Source organism: Aptenodytes forsteri, unplaced genomic scaffold, assembly GCF_000699145.1.
Source record: "Aptenodytes forsteri isolate BGI_AS27 unplaced genomic scaffold, ASM69914v1 Scaffold121, whole genome shotgun sequence".
In the NCBI taxonomy this organism is placed as follows: Eukaryota; Metazoa; Chordata; class Aves; order Sphenisciformes; family Spheniscidae; genus Aptenodytes; species Aptenodytes forsteri.
This window is the reverse complement of record NW_008796219.1, coordinates 850,861-867,110: the sequence shown is the minus strand read 5'-3', so window position 1 is coordinate 867,110 and position 16,250 is coordinate 850,861. Positions and strand designations below refer to the sequence as shown.

The 16,250-nt window shown below is 36.6% G+C and overlaps 1 protein-coding gene across 3 annotated transcripts in view; it reads left to right on the top strand.

Moving 5' to 3' along the window:
- MYOM2 (myomesin 2) overlaps window positions 1–16,250 on the top strand; it is a 97,644-nt gene that overhangs the window by 59,536 nt on the left and 21,858 nt on the right. For all 3 annotated transcript variants that reach the window (XM_009288927.2, XM_019474548.1, XM_009288926.1), the window contains exons 17-25: window positions 377–498; window positions 2,638–2,825; window positions 5,395–5,521; window positions 10,291–10,469; window positions 10,639–10,753; window positions 11,336–11,492; window positions 11,597–11,703; window positions 13,734–13,778; window positions 14,240–14,376. In XM_009288927.2, coding sequence (XP_009287202.1) covers window positions 377–498; window positions 2,638–2,825; window positions 5,395–5,521; window positions 10,291–10,469; window positions 10,639–10,753; window positions 11,336–11,492; window positions 11,597–11,703; window positions 13,734–13,778; window positions 14,240–14,376 — 1,177 coding nt within the window. The remainder of the gene's footprint in view (window positions 1–376; window positions 499–2,637; window positions 2,826–5,394; window positions 5,522–10,290; window positions 10,470–10,638; window positions 10,754–11,335; window positions 11,493–11,596; window positions 11,704–13,733; window positions 13,779–14,239; window positions 14,377–16,250) is intronic.

The following is a 16,250-nucleotide window of genomic DNA, read 5'->3' as shown; positions in this document are numbered from 1 at the left end:
CAACCCACAAGTTTTTCTCACTTTTACTCTTCCAATTCTCTCCCCCATCCCACTGGGGTGGGGGGGAGTGAGCGAGCGGCTGGGTGGTGCTCAGTTGCCGACTGAGGTTAAACCACAATATTATAGTTTATCTGACTCTATCTGGTAGATCAGCACTAGCAATTTAATGAGTACTGTGACTTTTGTTCCAGTGTCCCACCCAATTATATTGTACAACATCACATCATTGTATTACGGTTTTACTGCTTGGAAATATTTTCCTTTGTGAAGCATTCATGAAGTTGTGCTTTCTTATTGTTGCCAAGATTTCACGTTACAGCACAGAATGGTTCTTGTATAATATATACTAATACATGATATGTTTTATTTAACCCAGGTTTGTGGTTCATGGTTTGGAAACTGGAGAGCAGTATGTCTTCCGTGTGAAAGCTGTGAATGCTGTAGGATTCAGTGAAAACTCACAGGAGTCGGAGGCTATAACAGTACAGGCAGCCCTTAGTAAGTATGATTCTGTGCAACTCAGCTTCTTGTTTCTTGAATGAGTTACATCTTTTCAGCAATCAACTCCTTTGGTCTCATTTGCTGTAACGGTACATTTTGCAGCTATTGAACACATCCTCTTAGTGAAGTTTATGTTCTGGCATGTGGCTGTTCTACAGAGAAAAGACATTGTTAAAAAAAAAAGGGTTATTCATAATATCTGATAGAAATATTGGGTCAGATTCACTGTAACAGCCAGGCTGCCTTCTGTTCCTCAGTTGTAACAAAGAAGCTCTAAATCTTGATTAAGTTTGACAAGTAGCTTCTGGGTGATTTAGAGTGGTGCAAATCAGTTTAGTGCAGAATCTGCTCAGTTTAGAAGAGTTTCAGGAAACTTCATTGCTGTGTGGCTGGACTAAACAGAAAATTCCTTTTGGCTACTCCAGGCTGGAGCACAATCTACCTCCACTGGTACCCTGCAAGCAAAATTTCAGTGTAAGAACAATCCATTGTGCAACCTTCAGTAGGAATGACACATGCTGAGTGTACAAAAAGTACACAGATCTGGGCTACTATGGTCCAATTTTAATTTCTGCACAGTTTCAGTTTCATACTGAAAAATTTAAAATAGAACACCTTTCCCCCACCTGAATGGCCTCCACCTCTTGGAGAAGAAGACAAACAGGCATACTTGTCAGAAATAATCCTCTAAAAGATTTATAATTGAAATGCCTATTAGAAGATAAATTTGGATGAGATGTTACTGACAAACTTACTCTATTTGATTTTTTTAGGACAAAGTGTGTCTCATATGGGTAGGTGGTGCACAAACACTTTCACATCTATCACCCCTATGTTGTAAATGCACTTGCACCTTTTATTTTGTCACTGTGTGTTTTGAAAATGAGAGTTGCATGGGGTATGTCACCAAACACAGAGCACATGGATCTTACACACACTTATGGGATGTGGATGGCTTTTATCCATTTCAGTAGCCTTAACAGGAATTTAGCAGGGCTATTTATAGGTGACTTACATTAGCATGGACAGAATCTTTCTGCAGTATTTTAAGGGCAATTATAGGAGTTTGCTACGGTCATTCTTATTTACCAAGAAGAGGTAATAATTGCAAAGGCCATGTTTTATGGCCTCTGAGTATAACACCACATTTGAAAAAAAGAACAAAAGGCCAGTTCTGCTGATTACTCTCTGTTTTCATGCTGATCACTAGTACAGCTACAAGACTGTATTAAGGGCCTCTGCTAACATATTCTCTTCTGAATGAGGTAAGTCACATTCTCTCAAGTTATACTGGTAATTCAACTGAAAATATCAGATGAGTTTAGGGGCAGGAGCTTAGCCTGTACTGACTGCAGCACAACAGGGTCAAGAAAGGGGTATCTTTGGGCAAACTTTCATGCACGGATGGCAAATACAGAACAGCGCTTGCTAGAAAGGGTGTTTGCTAGTAGTAGGGGTGTAAAAAGCTCAGGAAAACAGTTTTCTTAATCTCTAGGAAGATGCCTGGGTGACATTTCTGCTTCTGCTACAGATGGAAGCAAACTCATGAAGGTAAACTCATGAAGGAAATGTCTTTTCTGCCTCAACATAGGTTAAGCTAGTGAAAGTCTAAATATTTTCTATTCCTTATAGGCCAGAAAGCACTGTCAGTCTGAAGTAGGCATATAATATGGGGATAGGAGGGGAAGGCCGTAGATCAGACAGTCATATGACTTCATTTCATTTATGTTCATAGCCTTTTTTTTTTTTTTCTTATTGGGTGATTCTTACTCTATTCCAGCAGCTTATTTGGTTCTTAGCAGGAAAAGCTCTTCTGATCCATTTCAATCTTCTAGCATAATGTTTGGTCTGGAGACACTTTTGCTGGCATTACCATTTCCACACCAAAGATCACCTATTCCTTCTTGCTATCTCCTGAGAAGGCAGCACATTAGGCAGATGTTTCAAAAGCTTCCACGTTTATGTTTGGAGATAAAATTAATGTTGATCAGCAGCTTTACAACTACTTTGTTACTGATATGCAACTGATAGCAGTACACTGCAGAAAACAAAAGCAATACAAAAAATGCTGAACAACAGCTACACTGCAGTGTTTTAGACTCTGTTCTAACTCTCAGGATGCTTACTTCCTTATAGCTTGTCCATCATATCCTCATGGTATCACGCTTCTGAACTGTGATGGTCATTCAATGACCCTTGGCTGGAAAGCACCAAAGTACAGCGGAGGTTCACCAATCCTTGGTTATTATATGGATAAACGGGAAGCTAACCATCAAAACTGGCATGAAGTCAATTCTTCCCTTATTACCCGGACGATTTATACGGTTGGTACTTTTTAATCATTATCTTTCTGGAGTTGATTTGTACTATTTCTTTGCTTTTGTCAGAGTTCTACTTTCTTGCAGAGAAGTTCTTTAAATACTTACTACAACAAAAACAGCCCCTTCCATTGTGTATTTTGGAATGCAACAAGCCTAAAAACTGGGGTAGACAATCAGTGCCATCCCCTATTATGAAATTCCAAGACCAATAAGGCCACTCAGATGAGGAAACTTTTGAGGAAAAAGTTGTGAAGCACATTTTTCACAAAGAACAAGACGAGCTATAAAATGCTTCATAAACTATATTCATTAAGGAGCAGTATATGTATCACCACTGTAATAACACGCAGAGAAAGGATGGAAGCATTTAGCAGGACAGATGACCGTGCTGTCTGTAGAACTGGAGACTTGTAAATGAAATGGAGATGGGCTGAGAACAAAGGTAACTGTCCCTGTTCTTACTCTCAAAATCTGCCTTCAGCTGGAAAGGGAAGTGTATTAATAAACCTAGCATTATGCCTCATTGCCTCCTTTCCAGAGTACCAGAGCAATGATTTTAGTTTTGAAATAAATTACTTCTGGTTGCACTTACAATGTATTCAATGTTTCTTAAGAGAGGAAAATTTTGATGTGAACTTCCATGAAGAAAGGTTAGGAAGATAGGATGTAGCAAGTAATTAATCAATCTAATGCTTGTTAAATTAAGTTAAACAATCAGATTTTATTCTCAAATACTTCTTAAAATTATTTCTGCAAGTCAGCAACTTTCCTATAAACCTCAGGGCAGAAGTAAGTCCTCAGCAGATATTTGACACTGAAGTAGAAAATAATGCTGCAGATGAGCTCAGGAAGAATGTTTCATGCACAGAAGGCAGCCAGCAATACTCAGGAGTATGTATGCCTGTGATTGAGTTTATAACTGGCACCTCTGACATAGCAGATGGAGCATGGATGTTGAGAAATAAAAAAGGGTGGGTAGGATAGGCATGAAAAGGCAATACTAAGCAATGCTTTCCAGGTATTTTCATTTTTTAATGCATTTGTAAACAAGTGAGTAATGTAAATTAAGGGAAACCATTTGGAGTTTAATTAATTGGATATTTAAGTCTCAGTCCTGCCAGTAACTGTATTTGTGCCTGAAGGTGCATCTTCATACATTAGTTTGAATGACTGGAATCTGAAATACTGATGGGAAATAAAAATAAGACAGCTTTTAGTAGCAGAGAATATTTTATGACAAACTGCAAGCAGAGAAGGCCCTGAGATATACAGTACAGCACTGGGAAATCACTAAAGGTTTAACCCTCTCTGATTAAATAATTCTATGGGAACCCCACAAATATTCTTTCCCTTAATAACCTGGGATTTCAAAACCATTTTTACAGGCTGAGCTGTTATTCTGTCTTGTGAATCACTATATAGCTCTCTACCTTCAGGAAATTCTATCTAAATTGTGTTAGTGCCTGACTTTTCCTAGCTTACATTGTTTGCTTTGGTCTTGTATTTGATGCTACCCCATCATATGTTTGTTATCATCCCATCATATGTTTGTTACCATTAAAAAAATCACACCAAAATCCTTTTTTATCTCACATTTTCAGAGAATATAGTTATAGTTTATTTATTCATGAAAATCTAAAACTGTTCAGTATCTCCACTAGAAGTACTATCCTCAGCTACCTCTTTCTCTTGAGACATATGATTAAATACAATTTTGGGAAAATTATGCAGAGGACTGAGGTGTAGAAGACTTGATTATTGTATTTAAGTGGTCTGGAAGAGGAAGGATGGAAGACGGCTGCTACCATGAGGTGCTCAGGGTGTCAAGAAGCTCATGTCTTATAGCTTGTCTACCTTCATCTCAAAATCTGAGATGGTGATGTGGTGATGGACTCATTAGATAAGTCAGGGTTCATTTACCAGGGACATTTGTAGAGGTATAGCACGGATTCTGGTCATCCCATTTCCAGTGCTTACTTCCTCACTTTGTAATGGTAGGTAATATTAAGAGAAAGATGCATACAAGCCAGAAAAAAATTACTGAGAGAATCTTTCCCAGAGTTATATCAGCACACCGCTGAACTAATGGGATTGGCTTTTCCTTTAGTTCCCTGTTGTTTTCCCTTCTTCCCTGGTCAGTCCACTATGACCTCTTTAGACCAAAACACCATTTGAACTCTTGCTTAAGTGAATGGCTTATGAATAGCCATTCATAAGCAATGCAAGAAGGTATTTCATGTTAGAACACTAACCCATAAGTATCTGCTAGTGGTCATTCATTGAGTGGGCTCCCTGGACCTTTGCTCTAACCTTTTACAGCCTCTCATGCCAATATATTGAGTGCTGTTATTCTTAGGATGATGTGACTGAAACATGGAAGTACATTGTAGATCTCTACAGTGTGTTTGGTTTAAGAGTAAAATCTTCAAATTAGATCCTTCCAGTACTCCAGCACAGCAGTAAGGCCTGATAATTAATTAACGAATGTCAGAATGCTTATTTTTAAGTATGTAATTTATTAAAAGAATATAAATTGTGGCTTTTGAGATATTGAACTGTTTTCTCAAAAAAGGTAGAGGATTTGACAGAAGATGCCTTCTATGAATTCAAAGTTGCTGCTGCAAATCTGGTTGGAATAGGTCAACCTTCAGATCCCAGTGAGCATTTTAAGTGTAAAGCCTGGACTATGCCAGAACCTGGTAAGTCTATTAGTTCCTCATGAATTTCAGTTCAATATAAACTCCTTAAAACACAGTCAGTGTAATGTTCCAGCCAAACTCTGCTGGATGTCTTTTGGTTCATTTCTGTCGTATTACCTGTTGAGATTGCCATTGCTTCTGAGATCTCCTGTTAAAAGCTACCTCCACATCCCCACTGATGACATTGAATGTCCTGTGAAGTGAGTGACCTTTACTTAGCCTGCTGAGTGTCTCCTCCTTTCACTGTCCAGATCAGCTCAGAGCAGAAAGTCTTCAGCCTTTAGTCTGTTTTTATCTCTACCAATCAGCTCTTCATCCCCAGCCCTTCAAGCTCCACCTCACACGCACCATCTATACCATACATAGGCATCCCTCCACCATAATTGCAGCCCATTAAGACTATTCCTGGAGTTTCAGACTCCAAAACTATAGGTTTTGTTCATAAATAAGACACAACAGGGGCCTGTTTCTTGACATAGAGGCAAGTAGCACAGCATAGCTCACACTTTACAGCTAAAGTCTCCCAGTCTCAGCTAGTGTGCTCTTATTTATGTGTTTTCCCCAGATTGTACCCAGGTGTTACCTGAGAGATTATTATTAGTCAGGTGTTAGAACAAATGTGCTAACACACAGTAGGAAAGACTCTTAAGACACAACAGGGGCCTGTTTCTTGACATAGAGGCAAGTAGCACAGCATAGCTCACACTTTACAGCTAAAGTCTCCCAGTCTCAGCTAGTGTGCTCTTATTTATGTGTTTTCCCCAGATTGTACCCAGGTGTTACCTGAGAGATTATTATTAGTCAGGTGTTAGAACAAATGTGCTAACACACAGTAGGAAAGACTAGTACTAGTGCTAGTACTCAAACCTGTGTTTAGGTTGTCTGTAGTTTAGCAGTGTAGATGTAGCTGAAGATTGTTAATTGCCATGCTAACTCTGTAAAATATGTTAAATAAGAAGTATTGTGAATTCAGGACCCCCAGCGAAAGAAAGTGAAACTTTAGTCTACCTCATGTGAGCATATAAATTTGTGCCTAAATGTTAGACTTCTAGGGAATTGGTTCCTCTCAGTAATGCTCAAGTTCTGTAAATAATCTAGGAAAGGGTTTTTGAAGGCCCATCTGCTTATTTTATGACACCCTCACTCATAGCGAGCAACACTTTTGCTGAAGCTATTTCTGATGGCTGGTACTGATTTGCCTAAACAAAAGGTGTCACAGTATAGCCCATAATGAAAACACAGGCACCTTCCACTTTAATATATTTCTACCTTCCTTTCCCCAAAATGCTGTAAAATACTGCTGTGTTGTTAAATCGAATTCTATTTATGACATTGAGCTTTGGTACGCAATTAAGGATCCATTCTAATACTTGTTTATGTCATCAGAAGCTGTCCGACACCTACACACATCTGTTTCATGCCTAAATGTTCATGCAGTTATTTTCTCAGTAAGGAAAAAAAAATCCAACCCCTAAATCTGGTTTTGTAAAACTACTGGAATTTTTAGTGATTTCAAAAAGGCACAATTAGCATAAGAAGGCAGGAAATTTTCAGTTTTCTTGTCTATGTTATATATTAAAAGTGATTTTTGCCTGCAACAAGAAAAAGTTCAGTAAGATCATGGAATCACTTACTAGGAAAGACTCTCAAATGTCATCTAATTCAACTGCTTGCCCACACACAGGTTCAGCTATACCTGTCTCACTGAGAGAAGCTTGTCTAATCCATCCTTAAAGACTTCTACCCATGAAAAAGTCCAGGTTCTTTGGACAGGATCTATTCCTAATCTTACAGTTTAGAAGTTTTTCTAATATTCCTTAATCTTTCTTCCTGCAATTTAAGCCTGTTTGCTTCTTGTCCTGTCCACCAAGGACATGAAGAAGAGATTATTCTTTTCCTCTTGGCAACAGCTTTTCTATGTGTTTAAAGACTTTATCAGACCCCTAGCTTTCCCCTTAAGTTGACAAAATCCGGTTCACACAACCTTTCCCCATAGATCATGTATTTCCTATCTCTAAATAAACATTTTTTTTGCTATTCTTTGAACTTTTTCTAGTTGGTTCTTGTATTTCTTGAATGGCAGTGCACAAACTGGAGCCATTATTTCAAATAAAGTTTTTTCAATGCTGAGCAGAGAAATGGTAACTCCACACCCCCTACAATTATTTGCCTGCTTACAAATTCCCTTCTAGTTGTCTTTTTAGAAAAACATTACACTGTTATGCTAAGTTCCAAGTTTACTTCTTTTTAACGCCCAGATTCTTTTCTGCAAAACTGCTTGTCAGAGTTAACTGGAGCCATTATTTCAAATAAAGTTTTTTCAATGCTGAGCAGAGAAATGGTAACTCCACACCCCCTACAATTATTTGCCTGCTTACAAATTCCCTTCTAGTTGTCTTTTTAGAAAAACATTACACTGTTATGCTAAGTTCCAAGTTTACTTCTTTTTAACGCCCAGATTCTTTTCTGCAAAACTGCTTGTCAGAGTTTCTCTCCATGCTTTCAATTCTTCTGACTTCATAAATCTTACCTTCTGGAGTTAATAACATGGCAAAGCTGTCAATAACAAAATGTTTAATCTCCTGACCTTAACTCCCTTTGTGTTAATTACATTTTCTTATCATTTTGTAATATTTAGTATAAATGCATCATCAGTGGAACAATTATTTTCCTTAAAGAAAGGATGTGATCTATACTCTCTACAGTGTTTTCAAAACGTCAGTGAAATTGCCTAGTGTGTAAACAAGTGAAGATTATCCTTCATTTTAAATGATACATAAAGAAATAAAATAAAAGGCACTTTCAGGAAATGAAGAGAGTGAAATTTCCATTTTCATAATGAACAATCTGACCTTTCTACTCCTTGGCCGATTGCATTGTTCTCATTATGAAACTAGTTGAACAGAGCGTATTGCATTCTTCCTGCTTAAAAAAACACCACAAACAAACAACACCCTCATCCCCCCCCAAATCGCCAAACCTGTTAAAATATGTCACAAACCTTTTTTAGAATAAGTTTTTAAACAATGGCTTAGCAATAATGAAATGAAATAATTGAGATTTAAGACTGGGAGAAAGAGGCTGACCCTCTTCCCTGACTTACTAAAGATACTGAAGACTAATGTAACGTGACTGCAATATACTCCTAGTGTCAACAAAATATTCTTCCACCTTTTGATATGGAAGAGAGGTTTCCTTAGAAAGGCCAAAACTCCTTGCAGGATTTCCAGTGTGAGTGATGGATTCCTTGCCCAGAGCCCATAATTATTTCATCCTTCTACAGAACTCTAGTCTTAGGTATCTCTGTGAGCCTCTCTGAGTTAGCAATGATAGCTAATGAATTATTTTACATGACTTTAAAAAAAAATGAAATGTCTGTGATCTCAGAATCCTCAGAATAGAACATACTTTATTACACATTTTCTTCTACTGTCTAGATTTCTAGCAGGTGCATCTGCCAGTGGAATTTTAATTATCAGTGTATATATAGACATTTAGGTTGGGATTTTTAACGACCCCTGAGAGAAGGCTTTAGGCTCCTTGAAAATTGCAGTCTTTCAATGAGAAAAATAGTATTTACCCTCATAAGGTCTGCAACAGGTACTCATATGTTTCTTTTCTGAAATGTGCTTATCCACTATGGAGAAACACTTTTCTGCTGTTTTTGCTGTATATTTGCTGAATATCATCCTTTACAAATTTCATGTTCATTCACCACTGGTTAACATCATGTAAGCTGGAATGACAATCAGGTTTATTTGTAAGGTTTTTCTACTCTTCTTCATTTTAAATGATGAGACTTGTTGTAGGGAAAAGTACTATCTTGAATTAAGCCAAACTGACAACACTGAGAAAATCCCAAAGTCTCAGGTACTTTCAGGTTTCCTTACTCTAAATTTAAAGCACATGAAGCAAGCTTCCAGCTACATTATTTGGCTGAATATCAATATTCTGTCATGGGTGTTTTCACCATGCTAGGAAACTGATATGACTATGCCTTTACAGTCTACTGGTATAAATAAATATCAAGAGTATAGTAAAAAATAAATGCTACAAGTTAAACTGAATGGCACTAGAACAGTAAAGTGAAGGAGAAGGAAAGTATAGTAGGGAGAACATAACCTGATAGCTGCAAAGGTATGAACTCTTACTTATTCATAGAGCATCAGGATGTTTTTGGTGTAAATAGTTCCCCTAACAGACATCCTCTTGAGAAGTTTTTCTCGGCTACCATTACCCACCTCACAATGAAAAATTCTTCTGTTAGGGAATAAGAAACCTGATCCAAAGTCCACTGGTGCCAGTGGGTTTTGGATTAGTCTGAAGGATCATGGTTCATGTATACCAACAAAAAATGAAAATCCTGATGCTGAATTATGAACCAGAGTCAGGCTCAGTGAAACAACTTTGATGTGGGGCTGGTGAATTAAATAATAGACAAGAAACCTCTGTTACTTGTTGGAAAATTTTAAACTGCATGGATTTTCCACATGAATAATGTTTCCTTAAAATGGAGTTACTGAGATCTAGCTAAGAATGTATGCTTCAGAATACTACTGTCACTCACTGCATGAAGCAGGTATTGCTGTATACAGCCATGAGGGGAAAATGACCTAAATACCACATATACCAGGTTTATTGTAAAGGATGAGATTTTTGAAAGCAAACACAGTAAAAAAAAAATTGAAGTGGTGCATTTTGGCCTCTACAGGGCCAGTTTGCAAAACTTTATTATATTGAAGTGAACCTCCAAATTTGAAATATTTTAGGTCCTGCCTATGATCTCACGGTTTGTGAAGTTAGAAATACATCACTGGTTCTTCTGTGGAAAGCTCCTGTGTATGAAGGCAAAAGCCCTATTACTGGGTATTTAGTGGACTATAAGGAAGTCGATACAGAAGACTGGATCACTGCTAATGAAAAACCTACTTCAAAGCGCTATTTTAAGGTAACATTTTCATTAGTTAGTGTTAATTCAAAACTGAGTTCTGAAAACATCTGACTGAGTACAACAAAGAAGTGTATTTGAACTTGGGCTTCTCCTAACATCTTCATATAAGTAAATAAAAGAGTTTAGATTGTTTTTTAAATTGGCTTTGCTCTTTATCTTGTTCAAGGTCACTGATTTACATGAGGGTCATACCTATGTTTTCAAAGTTCGTGCAGTGAATGATGCTGGGGTAGGCAAGTCATCTGAGATATCTGAACCAGTGCTTGTCAAGGCACGGCCAGGTAATGAACTGTTTTATCTCCTCCGCTTCTAAAATACTGAAATACTTAGAAGTGAATTTAATCAATCATCTGTTTTGGTATTGTAGCACAGATAAGTATTTCTCTTAGCCTTAAAACTTAAAGAAAAAATCATGTGGATACAGAGGTACTGTCAAGACTTTTTGCTTTACTTAATGCAGGAAATATTTGATAATCAGTTATTTTAGGTTTTCATTCTCATAAACAAAGGTGCTACTTGCTGTGAGTGAAAAGAACTATGACAACACATTTATTAAAGCTTCAAGAGTGATAATAAAATTAATTTACTTAAACTGTTCATATCTTCTCATATTCAGTTTCATTTTATAGACTTGTTTCTCAATAAGCATTTATTTTTAGTATTCTTTTTTTTGTATAGAGTAAGAATCTTGCTAGTATGTGACGCTGAGTCAGCATATGACATAAACATGCTTCAAGATCTGCAAGGAAGATCAGTATCTGTTAGCGAAGATGGATAAAGTTTGCATGGGCTTTAGTAATTTCTGAATTGCAGCTTGAAAGAAAAATGCAGCCTTGACATTTGAGTTGATTCTTATTTTGCAGGAACAAAAGAAATCTTTTCAGGTGTGGATGATGAGGGTAATATTTTCCTGGCTTTTGAGTGCAAAGAAGCTACAGATGCATCTCATTTTGCATGGGGTAAATCGTATGAGGAGATTGATGATTCTGATAAGTTTAAGATTGAAACAGAAGGAAATCAGTAAGTCATGCCTGTCGATCAAATTATTAGAAGTTTGTCCTGTTAAAAACCTCAGTAACATGAGAAACCCTTCTAATTATATCCTTCTTTATTGATAATTTTAGTTCTAAGCTGTACTTCAAAAATCCTGATAAATCAGACTTGGGAACTTATTCTATCTCAGTTAGTGACACAGATGGGGTTTCATCCAGCTTCGTTATGGATGATGAAGGTAAGGTCCTTACCATCTCAAGTCTTTCTTCATTTTATCACAACTGCACTAAAAATTTTCCAAGAAAAAAAAAGAACCCCACAACTCTCACATTCTTTCCTATGCATTAAGGAAAAACAAAAAAGACCACACAATAGGCTTTGTGTGATTACTTATTTTTCAGAGTATCACAATAATGAAAGTTGGGATAACTTAAGGCAATATTTTATTTAAAAAAAGATAAAGAATATGCCCAATTAGAATTGTTTTCTTTATGTTGGGACTATAATGCTGTTTGCAAATATCTGTTACACTTTCAGTTAAATGTCTGAAAATGTTGCTTTTTCTCACTGTTTTTTGAATCTCTCTCTCTAGTACGTCACTTTTGCTGTGCTTTGACTTTATAGCCTTTCACATCTTATAATAACTGGTTCTCTGTTAGCTGTAAAGCTACCATCAGATCTCTGCTTACCAAGGAGCCTAATATAGAGACAGACCTTGAAGGTCTAGATAAAATTTCATATAACTGAGATGCAGAGAATTAGTGAGAAGAATGTGAGAAAAGGGATGTTGCTTTAACAAGATCTGAATACATTGGGTTAAATTATCCTTTGGCTTAAATTTAGATTAGTTTTGCTTTATTTTATTGTAGCTATTTTGTTTCATTGGAGTTGCAATGAATTTGCTTCAGTCTGACTTTGGTTTGCCATTGAGAGGTGCTGAGATGAAAGGCAAAGGGGGGGACTTTGCTATTTTTAAATAGCACAAAAATTACTTTGGTGCTTTCCCAGTCCACAGGCTGTATTTGCTATTCCCAGTTCCTTAAGCATGAAAATCCCTCTACTCACCTTCTTTCTAAGTCATTTAAGGAGAGGAGATGAGACCGAGTGTGAGTCTGATAGTAGGCAGGTCTTTTATCACAGTGCGAACCACGTCAAACCTCCCATTCAAAGTAGGTGTTGAGAAGAAACCTGTGTGCAGCCACAAAAAATATGGTTCTCCAGGACATGGACCATTTATGTGGACTCAGTCATTACCAATATCTGCTTCTTCTAGGGAAGCTAAACTTGTAATATTTTTAATTTTCCAATGAATACTGTAGGAAAAGACAGATATGCATTTGATCATGGGAACTTCCCTTTGGCTTAGTTTTGAAGCATCACTGAAATCTGTCTATAGGTCTTGTTACCATCAGTCCCACCTTCAAAGGTTTTTTTGTAGAAGAGCACTGAAGGTGTTTCCCATCCCATACTTAGCCCATGTCTTTCCTGGTCATATCTGTCACTCAAAATTACACTTTTATTTGTACTGGATCCCTGCACAAGTGTCAGATTTTGTATCTTAACACTGAAAACCATTATTTCACTGCCCACTTTTTTCCTCAAATGCTATAAATTCTCCTGTAATTTTGCTAAATCCTTGACCATGTCATAAATCCTTGCTAATTTCCTCTGGTCTTTACACTATCTGTAAATTTGGAATTGGCAGTAATGTTCATCTTCCAAGTCCTTATTAGTAATGAATATGATAAAGAGGGTTAGTATGAAAATCTAACAAAGTGATTTCTAGACTCTCACACAGCATTCATGAGGATTTAGTGCATTAAATAGAATTTACTGTATCTTTTTCAGACTAACCTGCACTCAATCTTGTTTCCTGCCACAGTAAAACAAACTTTTCAGGTACAGTGTCAGAAAGGAAGTCAGCAGATAAAGGAACCTCATACAATGCTTAGAAGCTATTGTCTCCCATCTTTCATTTAAATCCCATAGAGAGTTTAAAATAGGTTTCGTCCCTTGTTTAGATTCTTTTGCATAAGAAAGTGTGCATGAAAATGCGTGAAATAGGAACACTTGCTAAACCCATGTATCAGAATTTTAAGTTTCTTAAATCTCGTTTTTTAGTCATCATTTTCTGAAGAGAGTCGGGTATTTCACATATAAGACTTAAGGAGATTATCTGCTGATGCTGATATGTACCTTCTTTGACACTTGTTTTCTGACTGCATTTTTCAGAATAAATTAAAACATGAATATTTTTCTTAATTTTAGAGTTTGAACGTTTGATGACATTAAGCAACGAAATAAAGAATCCAAGTAAGTTGAAGATCTGAATCTATTTGATACTTCTAGAAGAAATATAATTACATACTAATGACTGGAGTTCCAAAAAGGTTCTTCCTGAGACAATGGCAGCTTCATTTTTCATGGAACAACTTGCTTCCTTATCTTTCCATTCATTTAGAAGAATATTAGTTTGCATTGAATAAAATCATTGCCTAAAAGTCTTTTGAAGTTTAACTTTGACAATAGACTATAGGTTGCTACTAGCCAATTCCTTAACGATGTGCAAACTATAAGCTGTAAATTATTTTCTCCCTTTGAGAAATTAATTTAAAATTCAGCCAAAGACTGCATTAGATGTCTTTTCCCTGCATAAAATTTATTCTATGTAGCATTCCGTAAATAATAGGGAGATACTAATACTTTACTACAATAGTCCTTTTTTTCATAAGGATTCATGCATTATTGACTTTTGGTTGCTTTTCTTTCTGCAGCAATACCTCTGAAATCAGAATTAGCTTATGAGCTTCTTGAGAAAGGAGAAGTTCGTTTCTGGATTCAGGCTGAAAGCTTATCACCAGATTCTACCTTCAGATTCGTTATTAATGATAAAGAAGTTGAAAACAGTGATGTAAGTACATATTGAGTACTATATATATGTGATTTTGTTTAATAAACCTTTATGCATTAATAGGTATTCTATTTTTATAGTTGCTTAAAACCATGTTATTAAGGTCTGATAATACCTGAAAGGAATGACAATCTTTAACTTGAATCTTTTTTCCAGTATAGAATTCCTGTTGCAGAGCGAGCCTATTCATACCAAAAAAAGAGAGCAAAATTTAACCCTCAGAAGTCTGTATTCATTTTGGGTAGCTAGATGACCAACAGCCAAAGAGAAGGAGAAATTAGACACAGACCAGTATTAAGCACATCTGATTAAAAGTAGTGCACAAATATTTTAGGAAAATAGCTCAAGACATAAAAGCTGCTTCAAGTACAGTTTTGGACTCCAAACCAGCAAGACATGCTGTTCCCAGAGACCCTCTGAGGCTACTGCTACTAGATTTACATATAATGTGGGAGGCACTTGGCAATGCAACAATGGTCATAGATATAAAACTTTTAGATGGTGTCACTTTCTATTTTTTTTTTTTTTAATTTTGGCCTAGACACTAAATGGGCATTGAATGGCTACATGGAGATGAAAGGGCAGGCCACCAGCTTCCTGCATTTTTATAGCTCTGGGAAGACCTTTCAGAGAAAGGGACACAAAAAAGTGGTCAGATTGGGCTGAGAAGAAAGCAAGGTCATGCCTTTGCAGGGCTGGAGTATGGTTCGTCTACTGGGCATAAAGTACAGCACTGGAAATATCTTTTCCTGTGAGGAATCCACCTCCAGTGCAGCTGTTTGAAAGGTTCAGTTTATTCCTGAGAATGCAAAGCCTGGTTTTGGCCAGAGAAGCTTATCAGCATTTTTATACCATAGAAAAGCAAAGAGCATTTACTTTAATTACATATTGACAAGTGGAAGAAGTGTTTCTGAGTAAAATACTTCTCTGTTTTTCTTACTTTAAGAAGTAATAAACTATAGCACTGAAAACCTGAATATTAGTGACTAGGATGTATTGAAATGACAATATTCTGTCTTGGCAATGTTAGTGGAACAGAATGAGCTATTTTTAGTTTGCATATGTTTTGGAAGCGTTGACATCAGAGAGAGTCTTGAAGTGGAGCTGCATTATTTCACCTCTTTAATTAGTAACCCACAGGTGACATTTATGTTTGGAGACTGATGATATTTTTGTGGAAAGTCACATAAAAGCCTAGTATTTATGGTGCCCATAAAATCATTGAACTTCATCTTGCTGCATAATGGCAATAGTTAGAAGCCTAATTACACTCTAAAACCTGCCTGGAGACTGGGCTACAGTCACTGAACATGTTCAATAGACCGTTATGTTGGTGAATTGTAGTCTGATTCTTGACATTGGCTGAAGTGATAAATTTTTCCTTCTAGGTCCTAACAGGGAACGGTTTCAGTAAGATTTCAAAATAATCTGAGAATGGAATGAACTGGGCCCCATTTAATCAGCTGTCATTTTAATCTTTTAATATTTTTTTTCCTTTACCCAAAAGCAAGAAGTAAAAAAAAATCTAGAAGTGTGATATAGGATCAGATTAAAACATAAACATTGCTCTTCTTTTTCTGTTTCTGGCAAATCTCTAATTAACATTCTCCCTGAGAACTCATGAAACAAATGCAAGTGATGTCCTTGACCTCCGTGGGCAAGAGACTGTAAGCAAGAATTTGAATTTGTACTTTTTGATAGTTTGGTGAAGTTTATAACTTCTGTTTTTAACCTACCTGACCTATCTCCTCAACTCTTACAGATGACCTCTTGCATAAGTATTTTTTCTACTTAATTTACTGATTAATTAAATCTTGTCTTATTCTTTGACATTATATCTTTCTTTGAACTATATATGGGGAAGTGTATATCCA